This window comes from Orbicella faveolata, unplaced genomic scaffold (genome assembly GCF_042242905.1).
Source record: "Orbicella faveolata isolate gen_17 unplaced genomic scaffold, um_ofav_v1 contig_25, whole genome shotgun sequence".
In the NCBI taxonomy this organism is placed as follows: Eukaryota; Metazoa; Cnidaria; class Anthozoa; order Scleractinia; family Merulinidae; genus Orbicella; species Orbicella faveolata.
In genome coordinates this window covers 12,167,819-12,192,395 of record NW_028301553.1, presented here as the reverse complement: position 1 = coordinate 12,192,395, position 24,577 = coordinate 12,167,819, and the positions used below count along the sequence as shown (strand labels likewise).

The 24,577-nt window shown below is 37.7% G+C and overlaps 2 protein-coding genes across 4 annotated transcripts; one reads left to right on the top strand and one right to left on the bottom strand.

Moving 5' to 3' along the window:
* Positions 1–679: 679 nt before the first annotated feature.
* Positions 680–8,945, bottom strand: LOC149108978 (uncharacterized). 2 transcript variants are annotated; one of them, XM_089294781.1, is made up of 3 exons: positions 8,528–8,945; positions 2,081–2,123; positions 680–1,564 (listed from the first exon to the last, which is right to left on the bottom strand). In XM_089294781.1, exons 1-3 carry the CDS (start codon positions 8,882–8,884, stop codon positions 1,362–1,364), a joined length of 603 nt encoding a protein of 200 aa, XP_089150907.1. In that variant the 5' UTR covers positions 8,885–8,945; the 3' UTR covers positions 680–1,361. The 2 variants fall into 2 exon arrangements, with proteins under 2 accessions (XP_089150907.1, XP_089150906.1); XM_089294780.1 differs by lacking the exon at positions 8,528–8,945 and adding an exon at positions 4,047–4,505.
* Positions 8,640–24,577, top strand: LOC110067406 (ZP domain-containing protein-like). Of its 2 annotated transcripts, XM_089294779.1 has the most exons (7): positions 8,640–8,699; positions 17,236–17,337; positions 20,052–20,114; positions 20,940–21,299; positions 22,848–23,070; positions 23,537–23,805; positions 24,165–24,577. In XM_089294779.1, the coding sequence occupies exons 2-7, from the start codon at positions 17,274–17,276 to the stop codon at positions 24,344–24,346; spliced, it is 1,161 nt and encodes a 386-aa protein (XP_089150905.1). In that variant the 5' UTR covers positions 8,640–8,699; positions 17,236–17,273; the 3' UTR covers positions 24,347–24,577. The 2 variants fall into 2 exon arrangements, with proteins under 2 accessions (XP_089150905.1, XP_020630392.2); XM_020774733.2 differs by lacking the exon at positions 8,640–8,699 and having other exon boundaries at positions 17,197–17,337.

The window sequence follows — 24,577 nt, the reverse complement described above, 5'->3', positions numbered from 1 at the left end:
TTGGGCCTTCCACCTAATCAACTCTCACCTCATAAAAATTGAATTGTCAAATATGGGCATTACATTACAGAGCTAGCTAAAAACTATATAACTTTATAGAGCTAACTAAGAACGAACACACTTAAGTTGAGATTTGAAAAACAGTAAAATAGAGATCAGTGTCTCAAAAAAGGGATTTTGTTGGTGATTGGTTGAAAAAACGGAAAACATTTTGGTGGCAAAGCAGAGACATGTAGATTGGTAACTAATAACCGAGATGAAAAGAGAGAACATACTTCTTTGGTGATTACTTTTGGAAATTCACCGTTGTTAAAAGCGAAACCCTTTATGAAATGATGATGGAAGAGCTTACGGATCTCTCTGGTAATTGGTTAAAAGAGAACACACGATGCTGTTGACTGGTGGAAAACAAATGTCGTGATAAAGACGGAACATGTAAATTTCGATGAAGATTTTTTTCCAAAATCGCCTTGGGGAAACGAGAACACATCTAGATAAAAAGAAACAATGTGGCAAAAAGAAACAATGTGGTCAGAAGAAAAGACATGGTGGTGGTCACTGGCAGGAAAAAAAACATAGTGATAATAGAATCCATTTGGGTTATGAATGAAAGAAAATAAACTCGAAAAGGTTTGTAAATAACAAAGAAAAACCATTTTTGAAGCATAAGCGAAAACAATCTTGTTATTGAACAATTTTTAATCAGGAGGAAAAATATTCCTCAGTTATACCAACCCGAAAATCACTATTACGTGTTTTTATCCATGTTAACAAAATGTAATAAGCTAGCTAAACAATATAACATATTTCTTGCAATTGCAGTTATTGTATTCCAATTATTTCACAGTTGTTGCGGTCACTTTCGTTATTTCTCCACTGTAATTTCCGCCGCTTAAGGACACGCGACCATGCTGGAAGAAATGAAAGTAAAGACGTGTTTCTTTTTTCTACTTTGTTGTGTGATTAATTCTAACAAATTCGTTCATTAGCTGTCACTGTTCTCTTGGCATTTGTTATGGGCTACGGTATCTTTGCATGTACTTGGAGATGCCATGACTTATTATAATTAAGAGGCAAATAACTCAGGAAGCAGTTTAAACCAAAAAAGATGCTTAACGACATGTACGTAATTCACGCGTGTATATGTTTGTGTGTATTTTTCCTTAATTGTGTGTTTATATCTCGTTAATTAAAAAGTGCGTAACTACACAAAAGGATTAAATTTGCACGATATATCTTTCTTTTCTTTCGAAGGCTGGAAGCGCGTTGTTTTGTTGAGATAAATACCTTGTACCGTGAAATAACCTCTATATTACATGCTGATTGTCTTTAATACAATATTGCCCAGTCAGAATAGGTCGCTACTGAGGTATAGGACAGCAGCAATGTTGACTTGAATGGCCTGGATCAGTACAGCACCATTGGTTATTAAGAATTCGAGCCTTCCAGTCACCGGCACAGTTTCCTTGTTGTTTCTTTTTTTTACATGACTCTTCATTGGGTGCAACAGTGGCACAGTAGTCGTTCAATTCCGTCTGAGTTTGTGTCATGTAGCTACTTTCACCTGCAAAAGAAACTTATGTAATTTATATCTCAGTAGGCTTTTTACCACAATTGCTACTAATCTCGCAATCTGATTGGCTAATTTGCCTTTGTCGATAAGAGTCCAGAAAACGCTGCTCGCGTGAATGTCACGCCATGCCTTTTTCAGCTCGCGCTTTGAAAAAGAAAAAAACATTTTCTTTGACGCTGATATTGTGGTAAAAAACAAATCGAATATGGTTTAACGTGGACTCACGAGGCGCAGAACATTTTGACCACTGTGATGACGAGTATCGTTGTCGATAAAATTACAGACCACGCGAAACCACATTCGATTTGTTAATTCGACGTATTCTTTTGGAAATCTGTGGATTTGATCAAGACATTGAATCCAGATGAGCTAATATCACTTTTAGAAATTGTCAAGTAATCCTACGGAAATCTTGGTATAGGCAACCTCAAGCATTTTCCCTACAGTTCAAGTTTTTACACTTAGACAAGTTTTACAATTAAGTTTTGTGCTACGAAAAAAAGTTACCTGTCTCCTTTCCTTGGCATTCGTCAACTTCTGACATCAGAATCTGTTTATTAAAAGAAACAACTCCTATGAAATAGCTATTATATATTTCGCGGTTTACCGGGTTAACTTAATCTCGCTAGGCTCGATTCAGTTACCAGGAGATCCTTTCTTTTGAGGACCTTCGAGAAACTGACCCGACCTGACCTAACCTATATACGATCACTCCTGTAGTTATCAAACGTCATCCATATGTTGCTACAAGAGAATATAAAGGTACTTCTTATCTCAATTGCGCCGTATCTCTTCCCTTTTAAGAAGGAGATGTTTCTTTGTTGCTTTTTTCCAATTCACTCTGATGAGCGAAGTCGATTTTTCTTGGATGTGAAAATTAGTATTTTATATCAAAAATATGCATTTAATTTTACAACTCAAATTAGACTTTGAGCGACAGGTGATTCGGGCACACCTCATTGACGCCTTAATGTATCTCATGGAAAGCTGAGGCTTTTGGTCTTAATGTTATTTAGTGGTTTTCCCAAAACCACAACTTGGACTAGTCTATAATGGAAACCTTTTTCGTAATTCTGTTATACTCTCCATTAATCTTCACTCTCTAAAGAGGAATAAATTAAACCTGAATAAATGAAAATAATGATAAATATAGTTAAAAATCTTAAGAAGAACGGACAAAGAAAGACATAGTTTGACTGCGTGCAGGGCGCCATGGCTACTCCCGAATTAGAGAAAAGTGCAGGTCTTACAAGTGTAAGACTGTATGTCTATATCACATTTGAGTCTGGTCGGTGAAAAAAACAAAACAAAACAGAAACAATACGACAATTATCAGGTTTCACTTCTGGTGATTTTTAAGCAATTCAAATTAAGCCTAATTTGCAAATATTCTATTAAATCGCAAATACGTAGCAAAAAAGGAAATAGCTTACAAACCCCTATCGGTTAAGAAACACGATAATCGAACATGTACAGTGGCGTTTCCATAACAACCCACGGTACACGGTAATCTATAGGTGAATGTTTTGACTCCGTTCCCTGCCTGGATCTGCGTGAAAGGGAGGTTAACTAATGAAGCACATTGATCTCCTCTCTATAGGAACACTGCCGGTATATAGTGCCTTGCTGTGATTAGCTAGAACGGGGGTGATTTAACAAAACGTTCAACTAATTTACATTTAAAGTGATTTGAAAGGGATATCTAGTTTAATCAAAGCATTTAGACTCTTATTCGTGAGAAAATGAAATCGTTTATTCTGACACGGTCTTAGATCATGCAGAGTTTTTCTTTTCCTTTTTTCTTTATATTTTAGCACCGAGAGTAAATATTTAGCAACAGCTGCCACTTTCCCAGCTACATCTTTCTATCACACTAGCTAGATCTTAAAAAAAATGTAATTCAGTTTATCTCCGTCTGCTCTAATATCCAGGTAGAGCCTAGTTTTGTTTGGATTATGGATTTAAACTCGTTCTGATAAGTGATTTCGGAAGGCGTCTGCAATGTATAAGAAAAGAAAAGTAATCAAACCAAAAGAGGTGCTAGCATTTTAGTGTTTAAACAGACATTTTTATTCAGCAGACGCTGGGTCACGAATAAAATAAACAAATTTACATCTTCTGTGTTAAAACGTAACCAATTCAATATGCGTTATGGCGATTAAGGTTCATGGAATATTATCCATGATATAACTTCGTGATATAAATAACCGTTATATATTTACCAGACGTGACATGCATGATCGAAGCTGATAAAAAAGAAAACAATAACCAAAAAAGAAAATTAAAATTTAAAGTTAAAATATTTTTCAGTCGAACTGACCATACCTGATCTGTGATTTGAATTTGCAATTAGTAATGTTCCTATATTGCTTACCGAAAGTGTTAATAAGAATATTTGTTCCTCAACTGAAATATTAGTGTATGGCTGGGTGAAAGATGATGATCGCACTGATTCTCACATATCCAATCTTACCTTCCTCAAATATTCTCCGCTTATGTTTATATGTGACCAGTTGTCTTTGTTTTCAAGATAGTACGATTGGCTGGGGAGATTTATCCGGCAGATTTTCTTCGAGTTTGTTTCTTTGACATCAACCGAAGCACACTGCTCAGTTCTTAAGCAAATATCCAAGCATTGCAAGTTGGTAAACACACCACGATCAAAAACTTTGGCGTCCCGAGAAGTCAGTCGCTTTCCACTGAAGGTTTGAATCCTTACAATTTCTTGAAATTCTATGAATGCGCTGACAGGTTGAGCAGAGCTCGTACTGTGGCTTGTAAGTTCCATCAATCCGTGATAAAATACCATGAAAACCATTTTAAAAAGTAAAGTAGCCATCTTACGTACTTTCAATATTGGTCAAACGCAACGGTATGGGTTGATGTGTAAGTGAGAAACAAAGTAACGACTTCAGACGTTCAGTGTAGTTTATGTAGCTTTTTCACAAACAAATGATTAAATTCCCAATAATATGCAAATTAATCAGAATTGAGGTCATGCTGTGAATATAGTTAAATCGATTTGTTTCAGCGAGTCAACAGTTACAATTATTTTTTTTTTCTCCAGATTGACTTTCCAACTTACAAATTTATGGGACAATAATCAAAAGCCATGTTCAAACAAATTTCCATGGCCAACATTTATTGGAACATCAAACAACGGTGACCCGTCTCGATCATGTTGAAAGAGTGTCGTTTGAAGATTTCTTTCGAGCACCTAAAAATAACCACTGCAATGATTGACAAAGTGTCACTTTATAACTCACAACGGAAACATCTTGTAGAGTTTAAAATCCAAAGTAGATGATTCTTTTAAAAACAGACTGAAAAAACGGCGAATGAGAAATATCAGAGGCAAAATTGACCTGTAAATTTATCTTTCCTTTTTTTTTGTTTTATATTTAGGAACGTTTAAGTTCTTTGATCTAAAAGTACTAGTCGGCTTATCAAACAAAAGCTGTTATATCGAAAAGAACTTCACAAATATATTTATGTAATACAATCTTGTTCAATGCCGACTATCAACGAAGAACACTCTTTTTTGTAAACAAAATCACAAACGTCTGTTATTGGCTTGAGCGTCCCAAGTGGCATCGTACTAAAACCTACAATAGCACGAGAAAAAAAATGAAAACGTTTCTTTAGTACATTCAAAAAACATCTAGCAAATCGTCTAGCCAATTTTTCGATTATTGAGAGTACTCTTTCAGCAGTATTGATTGGTAAAAAACCTTCTAGTTGAGAAGAAACTCCTTACATTTAAACATCAATAGTGTTAACTACTGGTCTGCTCTATTAACGCTATTCAGACCCTACTTTGTTTGGTCTTTTGGGAAAATGAGACGAGAGGGCAGATGATTTGGCACTCTCGGTATCTCAAATACGAATTCATACTCCCCAAAATTTTAGGGAATGATTTATGACTAAACTCCAATTCAGCACGAGATTTAGATCAACTTAATTACTACAAAAACTATGAAATGTTATAGAGACCGGGATGCCAAAAAGGTGAAATTCGTGAGCCTTATGGTTGGGTACAAGGTACTTCCCATTTTATCAGAAGTGGTCATTGAGCAGCGAGGACTGACTTATATGGTGTAAACAACCTTAGCTTGTATTAAGTGATAATGACTTGTCAATTATGATGACCTAACATCATGGGTGACAAATTTTGGCGTAAAATGTCAGCGTTAATTCATAATTTCAGGTGTGAAATTAAAAAATGCCATGAAGACGCGACGTACGTTTGTTACGAAATTGCTCGATACAATAGTTCGTTTTAACTGTCACGCAATAAAAAACTAAATCGAAAACCATCCAGTGTAAAAAGCTAAGAAATTGTAATGTTATAGAAGATAACTAAATGAGACACTTCTCCAAGTTTTAGGCCTGTGCGCTTCCCTAAACTTCAGATATTCGTCGAAATGCTTTGCAGACTAGAAATTTACTGAGCCAAGTATAAAAACGCCATGCATGTTGGTGTACATCCATGGTACACCAATATGGCGGCCGGAAAATAGTGTAAACATCTGGAACTTACTTGGGCTATCTAGGCGACTGATTATCAGTACTGAACAAACAAAGATTTACATAAACACTTTTCCTAATGCTCTAACTTCTAAAACGGCTCAAAATCATGCGATAAGTACATATTTTTCAATAAACTCGATCGCAGCCTTGTGGCACGCACCTCCATAACCCTGAAATTCAAAATGCTCTGGTTTCCATACGAAGCACGCTATTGAGCTGTAAAATTGTAAATAGATATAATTATACCGCCTCTTATGCCTGATGAGGATAACCATTTTGGTGGCTCTTTAGTTTTGGATTTTAAAAAGTGACGAATACCTGAAAACGATCTATGAGCAAGTCAAAACCCATAATTGTATACGTAATTTGTCACCTATGATATTAAAAGGTAGGCAAATAGCATACTCGTGAAATTAGGAAATAATTTCACTAGTCACTATTTGATTACGCATACAAATCACATCAAAAAGACCTCACGCATTTCAAAATGTCCGCCATCTTATTTGGTTCTGCGATCTATGATTTAAGATTTTTCAGAACTGTCAGTCTCTCGAAAATATCAGAAAACATAAAGATATAATAAAGGAATGCAAGGATATTGTTTTGAAATAGGGTACGTCTTGAAAAACCAGCAAAGTATTTCTAAAAACAAAATGTTAAAGTTTTCGTCACATCACCACCAAACTGTTACTTCAAATTACTCCCCCGTCTTGAACTTTTCACTCGATTTCCTTCAAATAAATGACTTTCAATTGATTTTCTACATATTAAATAGTATTAAAACCGTCGAAATTTTCCGAGCAACGAGAATAAAGCTACGCCTCTCGGGAGCACGGTCGTTTAGGCACTAAGCTAAAATAAACCAAAAACGCCCCCCAAAAATGAGATACGCTGAGCATATTTGTAGAGCATGGTATAATGGATCATAATCCATGATGGCTAAGCCAATGAAATACATTATTATATAGACACAAGTGTTTTACTGGAAAATACACCACTCGTAAAATTCGTGGCCTTCAGGCAATTTTTGGAGAATCTTCGGAAATCTTCGGAAAACCGTCGAAAACGTCAGAACGTTATCACGATGCCTATATAATAAACAAAATATCACATGGTCACCAGCTTGTATCCAACTATAAATCTCATGAATATAACATGTTATCTTCAAATGTGAGAAGATTGACTTTACGATGGTTACATTATAAATTGCGTCATATAAATTAATGCTTATTTTCTGAAATCGTCTATTCTGCATGAGGAACTTTTTGGATAAGTTATTTCTTAACCTTTTCATTTCGCACATTAGTAGCATTATAACTGCCAAATCGTAAGGAGATACTACAGAACCATTTATTTTTCTTTGCAACTAGCGAAATCCTCGCTATCTTCACAGCTGCAATTTTGTGGGTGGTTTCCCGTTTTCTAAATCAAAACGTTTATGTGTTATATTTCACAGTTCGTTCAAGCTGATTCACATTAGGGAGCTTAAGCAACGACGGCGACGAAGCCGAGGACGATGCTTAGTAAAAAATGAACCCATATTTTACAAGCGAAATTCGCGATTGTCTAGATCTGTTCGGTACGCCAGTGGCTCTAAAAACGTGCTTAAGCTAAATATGCAACGACGGAGTTCAGTTCCAAATGGAAATACGAAAAATTAGCTGTCGTCGTCCACGTTTCGTAGACGACGCAGAACTTGGTCATTTCACGTTGTTGTTTTGCACAGGACGGCAAAGAAATGTACAAAGATTTATAGCGCACGTGCACAGCTATTGGTTTGCTCATTAAACCTTTTGTTTGGTGCGCGTTCTCGTTGCCGTCGTCGTCGTGGTTTGCTTAAGCTCCTTAATAAATTGTCGCTGTGTCGTCGTATATGATTTTAAATACGTTTACATATTATAACTGCCTTCTGCTTTCTGCTACAGATGAAGTAATACATCGACGTATTGCTAACAGTACAATCAGTTCAGCGTTTAGGGTGCTTCCCAGAATAGAAGCCATTTTAAAAACAATAAAATAAAACGGACGTCAATTAACTAAACAGTATCTAAAAAACGTTTTGGAGACACAGATGGTGGTTGGTATGGTAATTATAGCTTTCCTTTGAAAGCTAATTATCTTGTTTCGAGTGGTGAGCACTTAACGATTACTCCGTAATTTTGAAGTATAACTAAGTTGTATATAAGCAATCAGATTCCAAACCTGAGAAAGGATAAACGACAGTTAATATTTCATTTAACTGTTCTCTTGAGCAAACATTATTCATAAAAATAATGCATGTGTTTATTATGAATGTGCATCGTAGAAGTCTAGTTTTAGCTTATCAACCTCCATTTCCGCGCTTAAAAGTTGCCAAAAGACTTAGAATGTTAGAATATTGATCGTTCAATGCCCTGAAGTTGTAAAATTGATTATTTCACCTACCTTTCTTAGGTACACGACGCTCAAGTTAAAGTGGGTCCAATTCCTGTCCTCGACTAAAGGCATCGTGTGTTGCGTTATTCGATTTATTCTGCAAATGTTTTCATGAGAAGCCAGGAAATCGAAGGAGACACACTGGTCAAATCTTAAACACAAGTCGAGACATTGCAGTGAGGTAAATACAGGGTGTGTTATATATGTCGGCTTCTTTGCATCCACTGAAAGACGCTTTCCTTTAAATATTCGACTTTGGTGGTTTGGGTCGTCAAATCCGTTTCCAAAAAACGAATCGCATTCTTGAGCAGAAATAACCTGAAGAAGTAACGTGACCCAAACCAATGTAAAACATAATCTTGCCATTTTGATCCCTAGTTGAAATACAACCACAGGTTATAGGGAACTAATATGGATGTTATCAAACTGTTTGAATATCAATCATTCACATCATTTCATTTTGATTACAAATTTATGTTAATGAGCCAGATGATTTTAGTAATTTGAGTTTCAAGTGAATCTGTTTACCCTGACACTAATGAGAGTTATTTCTTTTTCTAAGGAATAATTCAATTCAAAAAAAGGTGAAAGTCAGATTACACATTTAACAGTTACAAAATGAGGAAAAATTCAAAGTGGCTAAATCATTGTAAATATCTAGCTGTAAAATATAAAAAGGTCTGTTTGGCGGGAATTTTATTGAGACATTTGCACCTTTTAATAATTTCAGATCAAAATAATTGATCAAAAAATAACACTCGATGCTTTACAGACTTAATGTCCACTTTGCACTAAAAGACGGAAACGTCCTCGATGAAACCTAACTCGAAATTCAAGTACATTATTGTACGTTCTAAGATTGGATTAGCTTGTGGTATATATACGTTTTGAAATATTATTCTGTACGCATAACAAAAACAAAACACGTATTGACTTTAATTTGAAATAGCAATCAACAGCAAGCAAGATAAAAGTGACCGACTGCTAGGACGTTTAAACTCAATTTTTATTATGGTTTTCCTAAAGGCAATATTTTCAGCTATCCTTACAAGATGTCTATGGCGACCCGATCCAACCACTATGCAATCAACAGAAACCTTTTAAGCCAAATCAACCAAATACCCTCCACATCAAAATGTGAGTGGTCTATCTCTAAGAGCATTTTTTCTCTTATAGTGGATCATTTTTATTTTGGTTGAAGGAGGACATGATTTCTGCGGCTGCGAATTAACAAATTTGAATCTACCCTAATACAATGTATGCATAGTTTACGCTGTATTCCAATTCAAGTTTAAATGTAGTCCATTTGTTAGTCAATATTTTTGTCTCCCGGTTTCGACTTGCTTCTGTTCTTGTTAAAATTGTAGGAAAATAAATTAAAAATCGCACTTTCGGGTGTGGTAGGGGCAAAATATGGAAGTGCTGTCGAACCTCATTTGGGAGTGACGCGACGAAATTCAAAAGCTTTAGCAATATATCTTCAAACAATTAATTAAATTATTCTGATTTTGGACACTGGTCTTCGTCATTTTAACCCTTTCAAACCCAATATTGAAATATTGGCTCTTGTTGTGATAGATCAATACAATGCCATTTACTAATAATTTGCTTTCCTCCCTGTACTCTTCACAAGCCTTCCTGCTTCACCATGCATCTACAAGTACAAGAAAATACTAAAAGCTCATCTCGTTACAAATAAATTCGGCCAGGCCGGATCAATTCCGTTGGAAATTGAGAAAAGGAAATGTATTTAACATCACGACCTTTCATTAAAGAATGGAAAGCATATAATTACTTACATGTAATAAATAGCCACTCTATAATCCATTTACAGCTAGTGATTGCCATAGGAAGTTTTGATCTCCTCACTTCCTAATGTGCTCCTACCATTTTGCGTGAACGACAAATTCATGAAATGAATTCAACTAAACGAGTGTGGAACCGACTTGCTGTCTGTCAATTAATGGCTAATATCTATTAATAAGTTCAATTAATGGATGGCCATGATGGAATTATGTTACTCCGAATCTCCGCGCGTAAAGGTAACGTGTTTTTCCCGTTAAAATATATCTTTTCCCTGCATGGCCAAAATAAAGCAGGTAAGTTATATAATGAGCTGATATAATGAATTCCCATATAGCATATGGATTCCTTGCCAGATCCAGGGGAAGCACTGATTGTCAAAATCTCTTAACTTCGAGTCACGTATCCTCGACCTTCAATGAAGCTCTAATTAAATTCAGTGCGTGGATGATGTCACGGCCGTCCTACTTCTTAAAACAGAATTCTAAATCGAGGGGCGAAACTAGCAAGGGATGCATTGGTAACCTCACCTCAGTAACCTCAGCTTTGTCGGTTTTGACAATGAACAAGGTTTTCTGTTCGTGTGAAAAAAATTTGCATCTGATTGCCTTGAAAGAACAAGAAAAAATATATTGCTCTCAAAATATTCCACCGTTATTTGTATCATTACAACTAAAAACTGAGCATAAATTCTAGCTACTCGTAATTTGCTCGCTAGCCAAGAACAAAAGCATCTCGTTGGACGAATATAACCTAGTATAAACTCATTATAGTATTAAGAGCCAGTTCCTGTAAATACCGAGAACGAGATGACAGTCGCGAAATTTTCGATTTCTTCATATTTTGCCCAAATAACCTCTGTAGTGAGTTGTTTTCGAAAATACCATTCAAAGGTCCTGAAACGCTTTAGTTTTTTCGAAATTGAGGAAAGTTTGAAAATCGCCATTTTAGCTGCCTGACGCCGCCGAAAATGACCGAAAATTGTGCATTTTCTTTTCGCTCGTACAGATCAACGCGATGATATCTGCCAATATACTTTGGGTAGCTCATAGTGCATGTCTTGCTGTTTCTAAAGCATTAATTTGATTAGTAAAAGCTCCAAGTTTAATAATATTTTAGGCCGATAAAAGTACCTGCATCGAAGCTCGTGAGCGAAATGGCTAATTTTAGCTAATTTCAATACCATCAAAAGCCCACTGGTACATTGAATTTAAAGTCGAAACTAAAATTTTCTGAAAGCCCATACTCTATATTATGTTGTGTGAAAGTCTCTTCCGCGGCCCGAAAAAACTAACCCGTCGAGAGACATAAACGTGTAGTATATTTTTGTAAATTCGTCATCCACGAAACCAACATGGAACTTGGCCAGCTACCTTCATCAAGAACAAAAATAAGCGAATGGAAACCTTTTTCGTCAATAAGGATACTTGTAATGTTTTTTTTTCCTTTTAGATTGACTACATGATTAACTTTTGCAAACATTTGCAGTTAAATCAAAATAGACGCTGCTTTTGGTACATTTTAATGTTATGCAAATATATTTTGATCGCCGGCAAGTGCATATCGCCCGAAAATGATTTTCCTTCCGCCTACTGTATGTTTCTTTTTGAAGGTTACAACTGTAGCACACATTATTCGTTCGATATCGGCAGTTTTAAATTTTGTGGAACACCCATGGCCACAACCAAACTTGACTTCAAGTAAAAAAAAAAACATTTTGAAACGTGAAGTTTGAGTAAACAATCGATTACAGTTGCATCCGTCATGTTTGGCGTAAATATTCGAACACAACCATTTCATGTAAACAGGTACACTGTACTTTAAAAACAACCGTCTCATCGCAGCATTTCTTGAAATCCTGGTCTGAGACCAGGTAATGGCGATAACAAAGCGCGAGCAGTTGACGAAACTTCATGATCAACTGTCGAAACGTTGTACTTGTGGAATAAGCAAGATGATTCAAGCTTTGTGTTTCTTACCCGTGTGCTTGCAATTCTTATGGATACAGTTCCCCTGTCTTTTACCACCAGATTTATAAATGGATCGTTCGTTTCCTATCACTTAATATGGCACATACCTCTGAATAAAACACATAGTGTGACATCATTTTTCTTGAAGTGTTCCAACAGGCGTCCGCCAATTGCAAAACGTAAGCAGCAAGACAGAAAACTACAAAGGCTTCTTCGTCAATCGCACTACGCTGTCCAGATTTCTTTCTTGCAAAGTTTCCAGACTTCGCTCTCTTTTAAAATTCCAAGACTTCGCCGTTCTGTTGGCCAGTCCGAATAACTGTTACGGCCTTAGTTGAGTAAGTACTTGACTTTGTTTGGCGGTCCCAGTTCGGACAATTAGGCAAATGTAGATTGCGTGACAATCGGCTACTGTACCAAACAAGTCGATATCTGACGTTTTGCAAAGTGAGTGAAGATGGCGACGTGGACCTCGAGTGGAGGGAGACACCCATATAAGAAGGACGGGGGTGCTCCTGAAAAATTTTGATCCCCTAAGATCCCCTAAGAGGTACCAAGATCCTGTTTTTCTCCTCTAAAAGATACCAATTCTTACATAAGACATCATCTCCCCGCGTCATATTTTTTCGGCTCAATACCTTAAAAGGCATGCATAGCAAAAGCTCCCGCTTTGGACCTTTTGAGGCTGAACACCCTGAGGGCTACTAAAACTTCATTTTTAACCCCTGAAAGGTACGACGAGCTCCCCCACCCCGGGGGGAGGGGGGGGGGCGTGGACAGGGAATCCAAACTGCTCCTTGCTCGCCTCGTGTAGGCAGGATGTTTTCTCTATGTCTGGTTGAAAAAATGGAAACTACAGTCGATCCTGCACAACCATCTCTCCACAAAGGACCACCTCTCTGCAACGGCCACCTTTTTCATTCCGGCGGACGGTCACTCTTATTTTAATCTCTCTACAACGGCCACCTCTCGACAACAGCAACAGCCACCAAAAACACGTCCCAACTGCCAAATAACCTCTTCACAACGGCCAGTTAATCAACAACCGACGAACGCTGTCTACAAAACCCCATTTTTTATTGAACATGGTCACGAAACTTGATCAATGCCGCAGGTCTTTGGTCTCTATTTTTGTTTGGTTTCTGTCTTATTGATATATTTTGATCGTATTACGAATTTACATGTTACACTAAGCCTTTTTTAAGATAAAAATGTAGAAACTCAAGAAAATATCGGTGTCATATTTCACCCCTACTGATACCGCTCCATAACGGCGACTTTCCTCTGTCCCCAAAGTGGCCGTTGTAGAAAGTTTCGACTTTATTACCGTTAATAAAAAAACACTCCCTTCCTATTGAACTTTAAAATACAGGTATATTGCTCAGGTTTCTGGTGTAGAAATGCACCAGGGACATGACTGGGATGGAAAAAGAAGGCCCAGGAGGCACTAGTCTTAAATGGGTACGCGTTGAGAATTTACGTACATATTCACCCCGGTTACAGGTTCTTTTTTAAACCTATATAAACTATACAGTCGAACGTGCACTAACGGTCACCTCTCCACAGTGAACCCCTCTCTACAATAGACACACTTTTTTGTCCCGGTGGACAGTCCAGACATTCGCTCTTATTTTTGCGCAAAATAAGGCTAGAATACTAATAATGCCTAACTATTTTATACCACTTAATTATTGATGGGAAGTTCGCTAGGTCAATAATTGTGAATTCTCAAGGTAAAATAAAGGAAAATTTTAGCTCTTCTGAGTGTCCGATTTTGGGAAAGCGCCCATATTATCGTCTATATAGTTTAGCAGAGGGCAACAGGAGTGAATATGTATGTAAACTTCCCCCGCGTATCTCAGATCTGATGTTCTCTAGGCCTCCTTTGTTCTTTTTGTATTCCAGCCCTATCACCGGTGCATTTCTATTCAAAAAGTACGAACGACAAAAATGTATTTTAAAGGTAAAGAGGAAAGGTGTTTGCACAACTTTTGTGAACGCGGTAATACTTTCCATTAATCTACGTAGACATGCCGTGATAGCAGGACCCGCGCTCGGCTATGTCAGTTCGTCGAGTTCTGTCCTCTTGCAGAATTAAAGAACACCCCCTTCCCCCTACATCCTTCAATTTGGTCCAAAAATGTTTATTTAGGCTGACAGTGCGAACCACGTTACTTGCACGAGCAAACAGTTTCACTCGCCGCCATCTTCACCCACTTTGGACACTTTGTAAGTGGCCGTTTGTCACGCAATCCACATTTGCCATACAGTAAACACCCGCATATAAGAACACACAATTTCAGAGGTCAGACTGATTGTGTTCTTATTTATCGGATGCTTAGTGAAAAATCAGCCTCAGGATGTTCTTAAATGTTCTTAAATTTTTTTAAATTCAGTGCTGTACAGCATAAAAAATGTTGCTAGAAATTTTAATCATGTTTTTGGACAATTACATAAATTGATGGAACAATAATTAAAAACCTAATGTTCAAATAGGTCTACTGTAATCAGTAATGTAACAAAACAGTAACAAGAAGGGTGTATGTATAGTTCTGTGGCAGATCCATATGCTGCCCCACCCTTGAAATGCCTAAAGTAGAGGTCCACTGTACATCTGCAAATCTGACACCCTTCCCATTTTATAAGAACATTATTTTTTTTTTCCAGGCTGATATTGTTCTTATAAAAGTGGTGCTTTATTTGCCAAATTTCAGCCTGATGTTCTTAATCCATGTGTTCTTATATGCGGGTGTTTACTGTATGGTCTGAACTGGGACCACCAAACAAAGTCAAGAACTTACTCAACTAACACCCTGACAATTATTCGGACTGGCCAACAGAACTGCGAAGTCTTGGAATTTAAAAAAAACCAAGTCTGGAAACTTTGTAAGAAAGAAATCTGGACAGCGTAGTGCGATTGACGAAGAAGCCTCAGTGGTTTTATTGTCTTGCTGCTTACGTTTTGTAAGTGGCCGCGGACGACTGTTGGAACACCCCAAGAAAAGTGATGTCACAGTATATGTTTTATTCAGACGTGTGTACTATATTAGCTAAAGAAACGAACGATTCATTTATAAATCTGGTGGTAACAAACAGGTGCAATTGTACCCATAAGAACTGCAAGCACACGGGTAAGAAATACAAAGCTTGAATCATCTTGCTTATTCCACAAGTACAACGTTTCGACAGTTGATCATGAAGTTTCGTCAACTGCTCGCGCTTTGTTATCGGCATTCCTGGTCTCAGACCAGGATTTCAAGAAATGCTGCGATGAGACGGTTGTTTTTAAAGTAAAGTGTACCTGTTTACATGAAATGGTTGTGTTCGAATATTTACGCCAAACATGATGGATGCGACTGTGACCGATTGTTTACTCAAACTTCACGTTTCAAAATGTTTATTTTTACTTTAAGACAAGCTCGGCTGTGGCCATGGGTGTTCCACAAAAGTTAAAACTTGCGATATTGAATGAATAATGTGTGCTACAGTTGTAACCTTCAAAAAGAAACATACAGTAGGCGGAAGGAAAATCAGTTTCGGGCGATATGCACGTGCCGGTGATCGAAATATATTTGCATAACATTAAAATGTACCAAAAGCAGCGTCTATTTTGATTTAACTGCAAATGTTTGCAAAAGTCAGAAGTTAATCATGTGGTCAATCTAAAAGGAAAAAAAAAAAAACAGATTACAAGTATCCTTATTGACGAAAAAGGTTTCCATTCGCTTATTTTTGTTCTTGATGAAGGTAGCTGGCCAAGTTCCATGTTGGTTTCGCGGATGACGAATTTACAAAGATGTACCACACGTTTATGTCTCTCGACGGGTTAGTTTTTTCGGGCCGCGGAAGAGACTTTCACACAACATAATATAGAGTATGGGCTTTCAGAAAATTTTAGTTTCGACTTTAAATTCAATGTACCAGTGGGCTTTTGATGGTATTGAAATTAGCTAAAATTAGCCATTTCGCTCACGAGCTTCGATGCAGGTACTTTTATCGGCCTAAAATATTATTAAACTTGGAGCTTTTACTAATCAAATTAATGCTTTAGAAACAGCAAGACATGCACTATGAGCTACCCAAAGTATATTGGCAGATATCATCGCGTTGATCTGTACGAGCGAAAAGAAAATGCACAATTTTCGGTCATTTTCGGCGGCGTCAGGCAGCTAAAATGGCGATTTTCAAACTTTCCTCGATTTCGAAAACACTAAAGCGCTTCAGGACCTTTGAATGGTATTTTTGAAAACAACTCACTACAGAGGTTGTTTGGGCAAAATATGAAGAAATCGAAAATTTCGTGACTGTCATCTCATTCTCGGTATTTACAGGAACTGGCTCTTAATAACCAAGTTTGGGCAAATAAATGTGCAGGCCAAGGAAACCACCGGAATATTGACTGCAACGCAGAAAAGTGAAAGTACGGAACAAATGTACCATCTACGTTGTAGATCCTTTGTTTTATTTTCCTTGTTGCAGTGCAGAGAAAGACAAATTATTTTGCTTCACAGATCAAATGAAGTCATCCTTAATCGATGTATTTTATTGCCTTGAATGCTTCGACTATAACATTAAACTAAAGGACTAAAAGAACAGGAATGCGATCTGAAAGCCTCAGAAAAGGAGGGTTTATAAAAATAGCTCAACAAAAGATGATTTTTTTATAACCACAGCGTGAATGGAATCGTTTCCGGTCCGTGAGAAAAGAAGCTTGCGGCGCTGGTTAATTGTAGAATTGCATGTTTCTAACCACAGCATAATTTTCTGTACAAATTAAATATGTTTTGGTGTCTGAAAACCTCATGGTGGCCACCGTATTGCACAGTATTCACGCTGACAGAAAACAATACCGTAGCAGTAAAGGTATTATGGGTAATGCGCAGCTAGACATATGAGCTAATAAAACAGGGTGTGTGATTCTCATCTTACTGCTCGCTTTTTCAGTGCTCGTTCAGTTTGCATCAACTTCACAGCTTTTCAAAATGAAGGAAATCCTTCTCTTTGGTTTAAGCCTTACAGTGGTATTCAACTTATCAGCTGCTCAAGGTGAGTTCCAGTTACATTCCGGTTTGGCTTGTTTTAATTGACACTGTAATCGAAGGGGCGGGAAAGTCGTTTGCTCGTTAATTACCAATTAACAGCCATGGTTATCATTCTATGACATATATTATTACAATAATTCCCTTTCAATGTTGATCTATCTTTTTTTGGCGTTCCGCGTCTTCCCGGGGTACTTTATTTGCACAAACGATTGCATAGGATGTAGTGGATGGAAGTGAAATACGCGCTTGTCTCGAGAAATTTTCTCTTCCATTTTGTAAATAAATGTCAGCCATTACTGTTCCTCGGCGAGAAGACTCTGCAAGAACGTCATATTGGTGTCGAATTCGTTGAATAGCACTTTCCTTGCCTTACGTTATCGAAGTTTGAACAACTTCCAAGTTTAATTTACACCGCCTGTCCCTTTTGTTCGACAATAACTACATGAGCTTGGAAACAAATGCAATTTTTGCTCAAAGGTGCTTTAACTTGAAATAACGGCTCATTGAGGGAAAAGGTTTTCATGACCAAGTAACTGGACAAGATTTTTTTATATTTCAAGTTATGTTACTTTGGTCATAATCCAAATTTCATACAGTTTTCTACAGTGAGGTCTCCATATAATTATTTTGCTAAACAAATGAACAAAAATATCCGGAGGCAATAGGGGTGGCTTATTGCGAATTTAAAAGCGTTATTGTTCTCCATTTAAGAACAGTCACTCAATGTACACGCAAGAAGGACAAAGTACGCTAAGGCGAATGAATAAGTTGAAATTTTCTCCAGTGTCGGTTCAGCTTAAAGCTTTAGTCATCGAACAACGTAGTTTATATTGCAGCAAAAATAACGTTTGAGATTTCGGCATATAATTTCAAAGAAGAGACCCTGGTTGCCTACAGCGCAGCAATGCTAGATGATTTATTGACTACTATTTATTGAATCCTTTTTTCATGGGTGATTGACACAGCCCAAACAATGACAACACTAAGTATGCATTTTGCTATGCTAAAGCAATTATTTAATTACCTTTTAGGGCGCATTTCCCATTGGGAACCACTGTTTTAGGTCGGTTGTGTTAGTTTAACAGACGAAGCAGCAGACGAACTCGCTTGGAACGGTTAGTTTAATTTGGCTTAAATTTCCCAATGCAAGATGTCTCAAACATTTTCTTTTTGAAACAGTTAATCAATATGTAAAATATCAACCAAATCAAATTAAAACCAACGGTTTTGCTAATAAACAGCGACAAAATCACGCAGCAAGCCTTACCGACCAAAACGGGTCATACAGACTACTGTCTGCCGGTTTTGTTGCGAGTGTGCCAGCAAAGGGGCAGTGTGGAGAAACCCACCCATGTCTCGTTCCAGTTTCTAATGAGATTGGGAAGTGACATTGGGGCAAGGCTAATGCGCCTCGCCTCATATTCCCTTCGTGATTTCGAGAGAAACAGGCTGCAACCATCGCAGTTATGAACTCTTGTCTAAAGCGATTGGAAATTTTTGGTCAAATCAAGACAACTTGCGGTGATATAGCTTACTGCCCTAAAGCCTTACCTTTGTGAACTGAACCGTTTGAGTGTGTGTCCAAGCTACACACAGAGACACATTCTCAGTCAGTTCATTTAAACATCATCAGAAACAATCGGGTACTTTGAGCTGTACCTTCCTCTTGCCAGATTAACTATCTCACCTATGTATACATATATACAGACTGAAAAAAGGCAAAACTTAAGTAATTTAGTGGCAGCAAACTTCAGTTAATAGCTTAAAAACAAAGGAATTAAACCGCTATTCAGGGTCCTTTCTGATTTTTAAGCAACAATTACTGTGATTTGGCCCAAGTTCGACTTCAAAACGAACTCTCCAAAGACAGGGTGTCGTATCAAGAAATATATCATGCAAAATAAATGAATCTCCTGCACTTGCACCTTCTCGTTAACACCCTCAAACAGGCCTCCAGACTGATAAAGGAATCCCGAAATCACTATAACATAGATGAGTGACTGACCTAGTACAGTTGGCCCAAACTATTCATCAAAACAAAGTGTTAAAGACAAAATCTAATGAAAAGGAATTGGCAGAAGGTAACAGTCTCCATTTACAAGGAGTTTTGAGAGAGATAATTGGCTATTTATCTAATATTTTGAAGACGATAAAGGTAAATTAACCACCATCACGAGTTTGTGAATTAAGGTGACGTTTCACGCGTTGGCTCTTTATCAGGGCAAACGTAGCTAAACGTCAATTGGAAGGACTATCGCTCGAAAAGTCAGTATCGCATACTCGCTCAGGGCCCGGTCGTTCAAAGCCCGATTAAGCTAACCCAGGATTAACAAGAATTTTGATTTCAGTTTCGTAACTTTTCGGTGAGGTTTTCTGTTTATAATGTTTGTCCTTCAGGTTTGAGCTCGACTAAGCTCAAACCACACAAAACGTGAGCAGTAAAAAACATTTTTATACAAGAAAAATTAATACTTCGTTAACTTTTAATCCTGGGTTAGCGTTAACCGGCTTTCGAACAACCCGACCCACGCAGTTAATTCATCGATATCAATTTCAAGTTGACAGACAGGTAAGTGTCTCACTTGCCAGTCGACGCAGCCCGACAAATTTTTTAGAAAATAATTAATGACTTTGGTAAGAGGGAGGGAGGCTTTGAGATATGATCTGTTTTAACCGATTCTGTCTTAGTTTTCCTTCTCCTTTTTCATCACAATTTAGAGTCGCCGACCAATGCCACCGGTGAAGGGGCTGCTGGAGAAATGGTGATTGATTCTGCAGCAAGTGAGTTTAAGAGAAGTACTGTTACAGTAATGGTACAGGGCGGATTTAGGGTGTGAGAGGGGGAGGTCGATTGGGTACCTAGCCACTCCCTTTTTAGAGAAGCATACAAAAAGAAAATAAATTGAAAAAAAAAGGAAAAAGATCGTAAATATTATAGTCGAAATAAATGCAAGCACTCTAGACAGGTACTTCATCGAAATGTGTACTTTGTGACATTGCTAGTATTTCGGGGGTTAGGTCTCAGTTCTCAAATTGCAACATTTGGGAGAGAAGCCCCATTGGTTCTGCAATCGGAAGGTACCAGTTAACCCCCCCCCCCACCCCCCCACCCCCACTCTACTCCTCCTTGAAACATCCTGGATCCGCCCCTGTGGCATGAGGTTAATCTGAACATTCAACATCATTACTTTCAATGCTATTTTACAACCTTGCATTTTATTTTTACTTTTCGAGACCATCTTAGAATTTATACATGTTATAACACGTAAGGAAACAAAATGGATGAGGGGTCTACAGTGTGTCTCATATCTTAGTTTTTGATATTACCGTTGCATATTTGAGAAGTTCTCTATATTTTTAATTTTTAACACGTCATCTTTTTATTCTGTAAATATATGCGAGAGTTTTTTAGTTATTATTGTTGTGTGCTACCCTCGACAAATAAAGTTGAATGTTATTATTATTATTATTATTATCATTAGTATTATTAGTATTATTATAATAATTATAATTATTATTACAATAACGACAGCTAAGGATTAAAAAGGGTGCTATTCAGAAAGATTAAAACCCACATTTTTCCTTTTATACAACTGATCTGTGTAGAGCTAGAAGTAGTGTGTCGTGCCGACTACATCGAGGTGACAGTAGAGAGCAAGAACTATCCTGGCCTAGACACTAATGTGACTCATCTTGAAGACGAGGCTTGCGGTGCCTTCTATAGAGATGAGTCTAAGGCTGTCTTTAGATTTGGTTTGGAGGAATGCAAGACTAAACAAGAGGATGACGGGAAGGCGATTCATTACAAGAACAGGATCATTGCAGTGGTAGAGGACGTAGAGGAAGAGGAGCACATCACTCGGAAAAGTACAAGAGTTCTCCCCTTCCAGTGTTCGTACAAAAAGAAGGCTGTTCTTTCTAAAGTGTTCTACTCTCCCAATCATATTCAGATGATAACCGAGACAGGTGGGTACAAGTTGGTCATACTGGGTGATTTTATGTACCTGCAAAAAAGTGGGCTATTTAACAATCATTCCACGAGTGCGCGTTGAATATGAGGTGGTAGGTAGCCAACCTCGGCGCTATGCGCCTTGTTGACTATGGCCATCTCATATCCAACGCGCGCTCGTGGAATAATTGTTTTATGAAAACCTCCCCCAAATCATAGCAAACTAAAATGAAATAAAAATAAACACGCCCCCCCTCCCCCCCAACAATACACATACGCTTACCATATTTTTAGAGCATGATATTATGGCTCATATACCTTGATGGCTAAGCCAATGAAAACTCTTGAATTGCGTTATCCAATGATCCAGTTTTTAATAATTTGGTATAGATCACCTCGTCGGCTCTGTGCAACTCTCCCACCAGGAAAGAATATTGCATATTGGAACTAATTGAGGAAAAAGTAGTTTAAAATCTTGAGGTATATCACTGTAGGCCTTAGCACAGAACCTACTGTAAACCCTTGCTCCAAGGTTTATTTTGTGTAGATATATGTCATTATATACCTCTTACTAACCGAGTTCGAGGGCCGTTCTGTAAGTTACGGCCGAGTTTTTTCTCCATCGATTTATGGCCCAAGCGCGAAGCGAGGGGCCTAAATCGAAGGGGAAAAAAAACGAGAATTCATAACTTACAGAACGGATCGAGAAAACGAGGTTATTAAGATATTTATTATATCTCTACCAGGTTTCTGACGGGTTCGGGAACGATTTCTATTCACACAGACCGGTTTCAAATTTCTGACGCACCTCGAAAGCTAAACTAGTCAATTTGAAATCGTTAGTAGGTTTTAGTACACAATTTCAGAAGTAAAAGAAAGTTTTAAACTTTTACCTGCTAAAACTGTTAAGAATACTTGGCGATAAAGCACGAAACATTTTGGCAACAAAAAGAGCTTTAAATTTTAGCGGGCCGTACAGTAGATTACGGGCGCTAAACTGACCAATCACAGCGTGCGTATTAACTGATAGATATAATAAATCATAATTATTGACGTACCCACCATGCTCGGAAACACTATATGATTTTTTTTTCTTCCCCTGAGCTGACCAACCTTCGGCACAAGTTTGTTTTACAACAATTACAACCGGGATCGGAGAATCTGGTTTGTCATAGCAGTTTCATAAGTAATTTGAATCACGTCTAATGCACCATTCACATCAACCAAACAATTACTAGTTTGACTAAATCAAGTTTAGGTTTTTCCAATTTTTCGATTTCGCTTTGCAGTCACTTTGAGAACTGAGACAAATTTCAAATTATTTTGCTCGGCATATTTTAATCAAACAGGTTTTTACCCAGTTTAGTTGTGGGGTGAGCACGCTATGAGCAACTAATTTTTAACCTTGTTTAGTTAAACCACTTTTAACCATGTTTAACGTGCTGGTGTGAACGGGGTATAGCGGTTTGCTAAGCAAAACGAACTTTGTGTTTGAAGACGCTCATTCGAGACGGTATATAAAGAACAGTATTTAATACTGTGATGTGCCATTTTTCTTTTGACAGAGAACTACGGTAATTTTACTTATATCATGAACATGTACACCACCAAGAATTTCTCTGAAAAAGTCGAGAAATACCCGCTTCTAGTTGGCATTAGCCAGCGGTTGTACATAAACCTGCAGGTACAGTCAGGTGACTCCGATTTGAACGTGTTCCCAGATGAATGCAAAGCAACACCTTCGACTGATTACGATGCTAAACCAGATCATCCAATCATCGAGGAAGCGTAAGTATTGGCTCAACTGTTAAACACCACGCCATTCACTAGGAGGCACTTTAAATGAACTTTAATCTGAAAGAGTTTTACCTCAAAAAGTCGAGGCATTTTGAAACTTAAATGATGGTTTTTAAAGGTGTAAAACACCAGGTAAGTAAAAAACAAAAATATACAAGGAAGAATTGCGACTGAGGAGGATGAAACATTACGATTTGAGAACTTGAAATAACTGACCTTTTTTCGATATATGCCTCACAAAAAGTAATTGAACTCACTAAAAAGCAATTAAAATGTCAGGTTGCGCGCGTTTAGTGATAAGACGAAAGTTATAGGTAAATGATTCACACAAAGCATAAGAAAATAGCCTTAAAATGACTTAAGAACAATATTAAAATGATGGGGAGTTTAAATTATACTACGTATACTTTCTCAAGACAGAATGATAGCCCCTAAATAAAGTACCTTCTTTTGGCAGATGCCCCAAAGACAAATACCTCGAGTACGAGTACAAGAAGTCAGCCAGTCAGAGCTTCAGCTTCTTGGCATTTCGCTTCAAATCAGGATATGAGGACGTATACGTCCACTGTAAGCTTACTGTTTGTCGCTCTGATGATCAGGAGTCAAAATGTGAAAAGGGATGCAAGGAAGGTGAAAACGAGTCCAGAAAGAAAAGGGACGTGACGGAAGGATATCGTGCTGCTGTTTTCCTTGGACCGATCAACATAAAGAAGGATGAAGGGAAAGGTAACTACAGGTTAAAATTCTGGACATTTACCTAAACTTTCATCACGAAGATAATATTATCAAAAACGCGCGCGTTTTCTAAAAGGACCATCAAGAAAATTCCTTGTCTCCTTCGGAGCCGTTATTAGGGTCGTCACGCAACGAGTCTCGCTGCGTGACGTTGAATGACGTTACGTGACAAGAATCGTTGCGTGACGACCCGAATAACTGCTGCGAAGTCCGACCAGTAAATTCCCTGTTTTAGGCGAAAAAAAAAGCAATCGACCTTAACTGCAGAAAACTGAAACCCTTGTAAACCAGGATTTGTCCAATATTACATTTACTTGATTTATTTTCTCATAACTACATACTTTTTACAGCCATGGAAGCAGACGACTCCCAAGAAATGGTCAAGGACAGTCCGAAGACTATCCTGTTGACTGGAGTGCTTGTGGGAATTCTGGGTACCATAATACTGGGGCTCATTGGGGCACTCATTTTCATGACCAGGCGTCGGCGTCAATCAGGAAATGGGCCTTCTTTGCTGGTTCACGAAGATTAGACACTTGTCTAGTCGTTTTTGCAAACTGCATAGTTAGATAATCGTTTTCAAGTGCTTTTGGAAATGTTTCAATGGTTCGTCTTTGCGCAAACATACTTGGAGCTTTGTTAGTTTATAAAAGAAACGGAAGCTTTAGAAAAGAACTCGAGGTTTAGTGATTTTATTCTCGGTAGTGTCTAGAACTGTAAACGACTTTTAAAAGCAGCAATAAATGGCCTTCGCACCACCGTG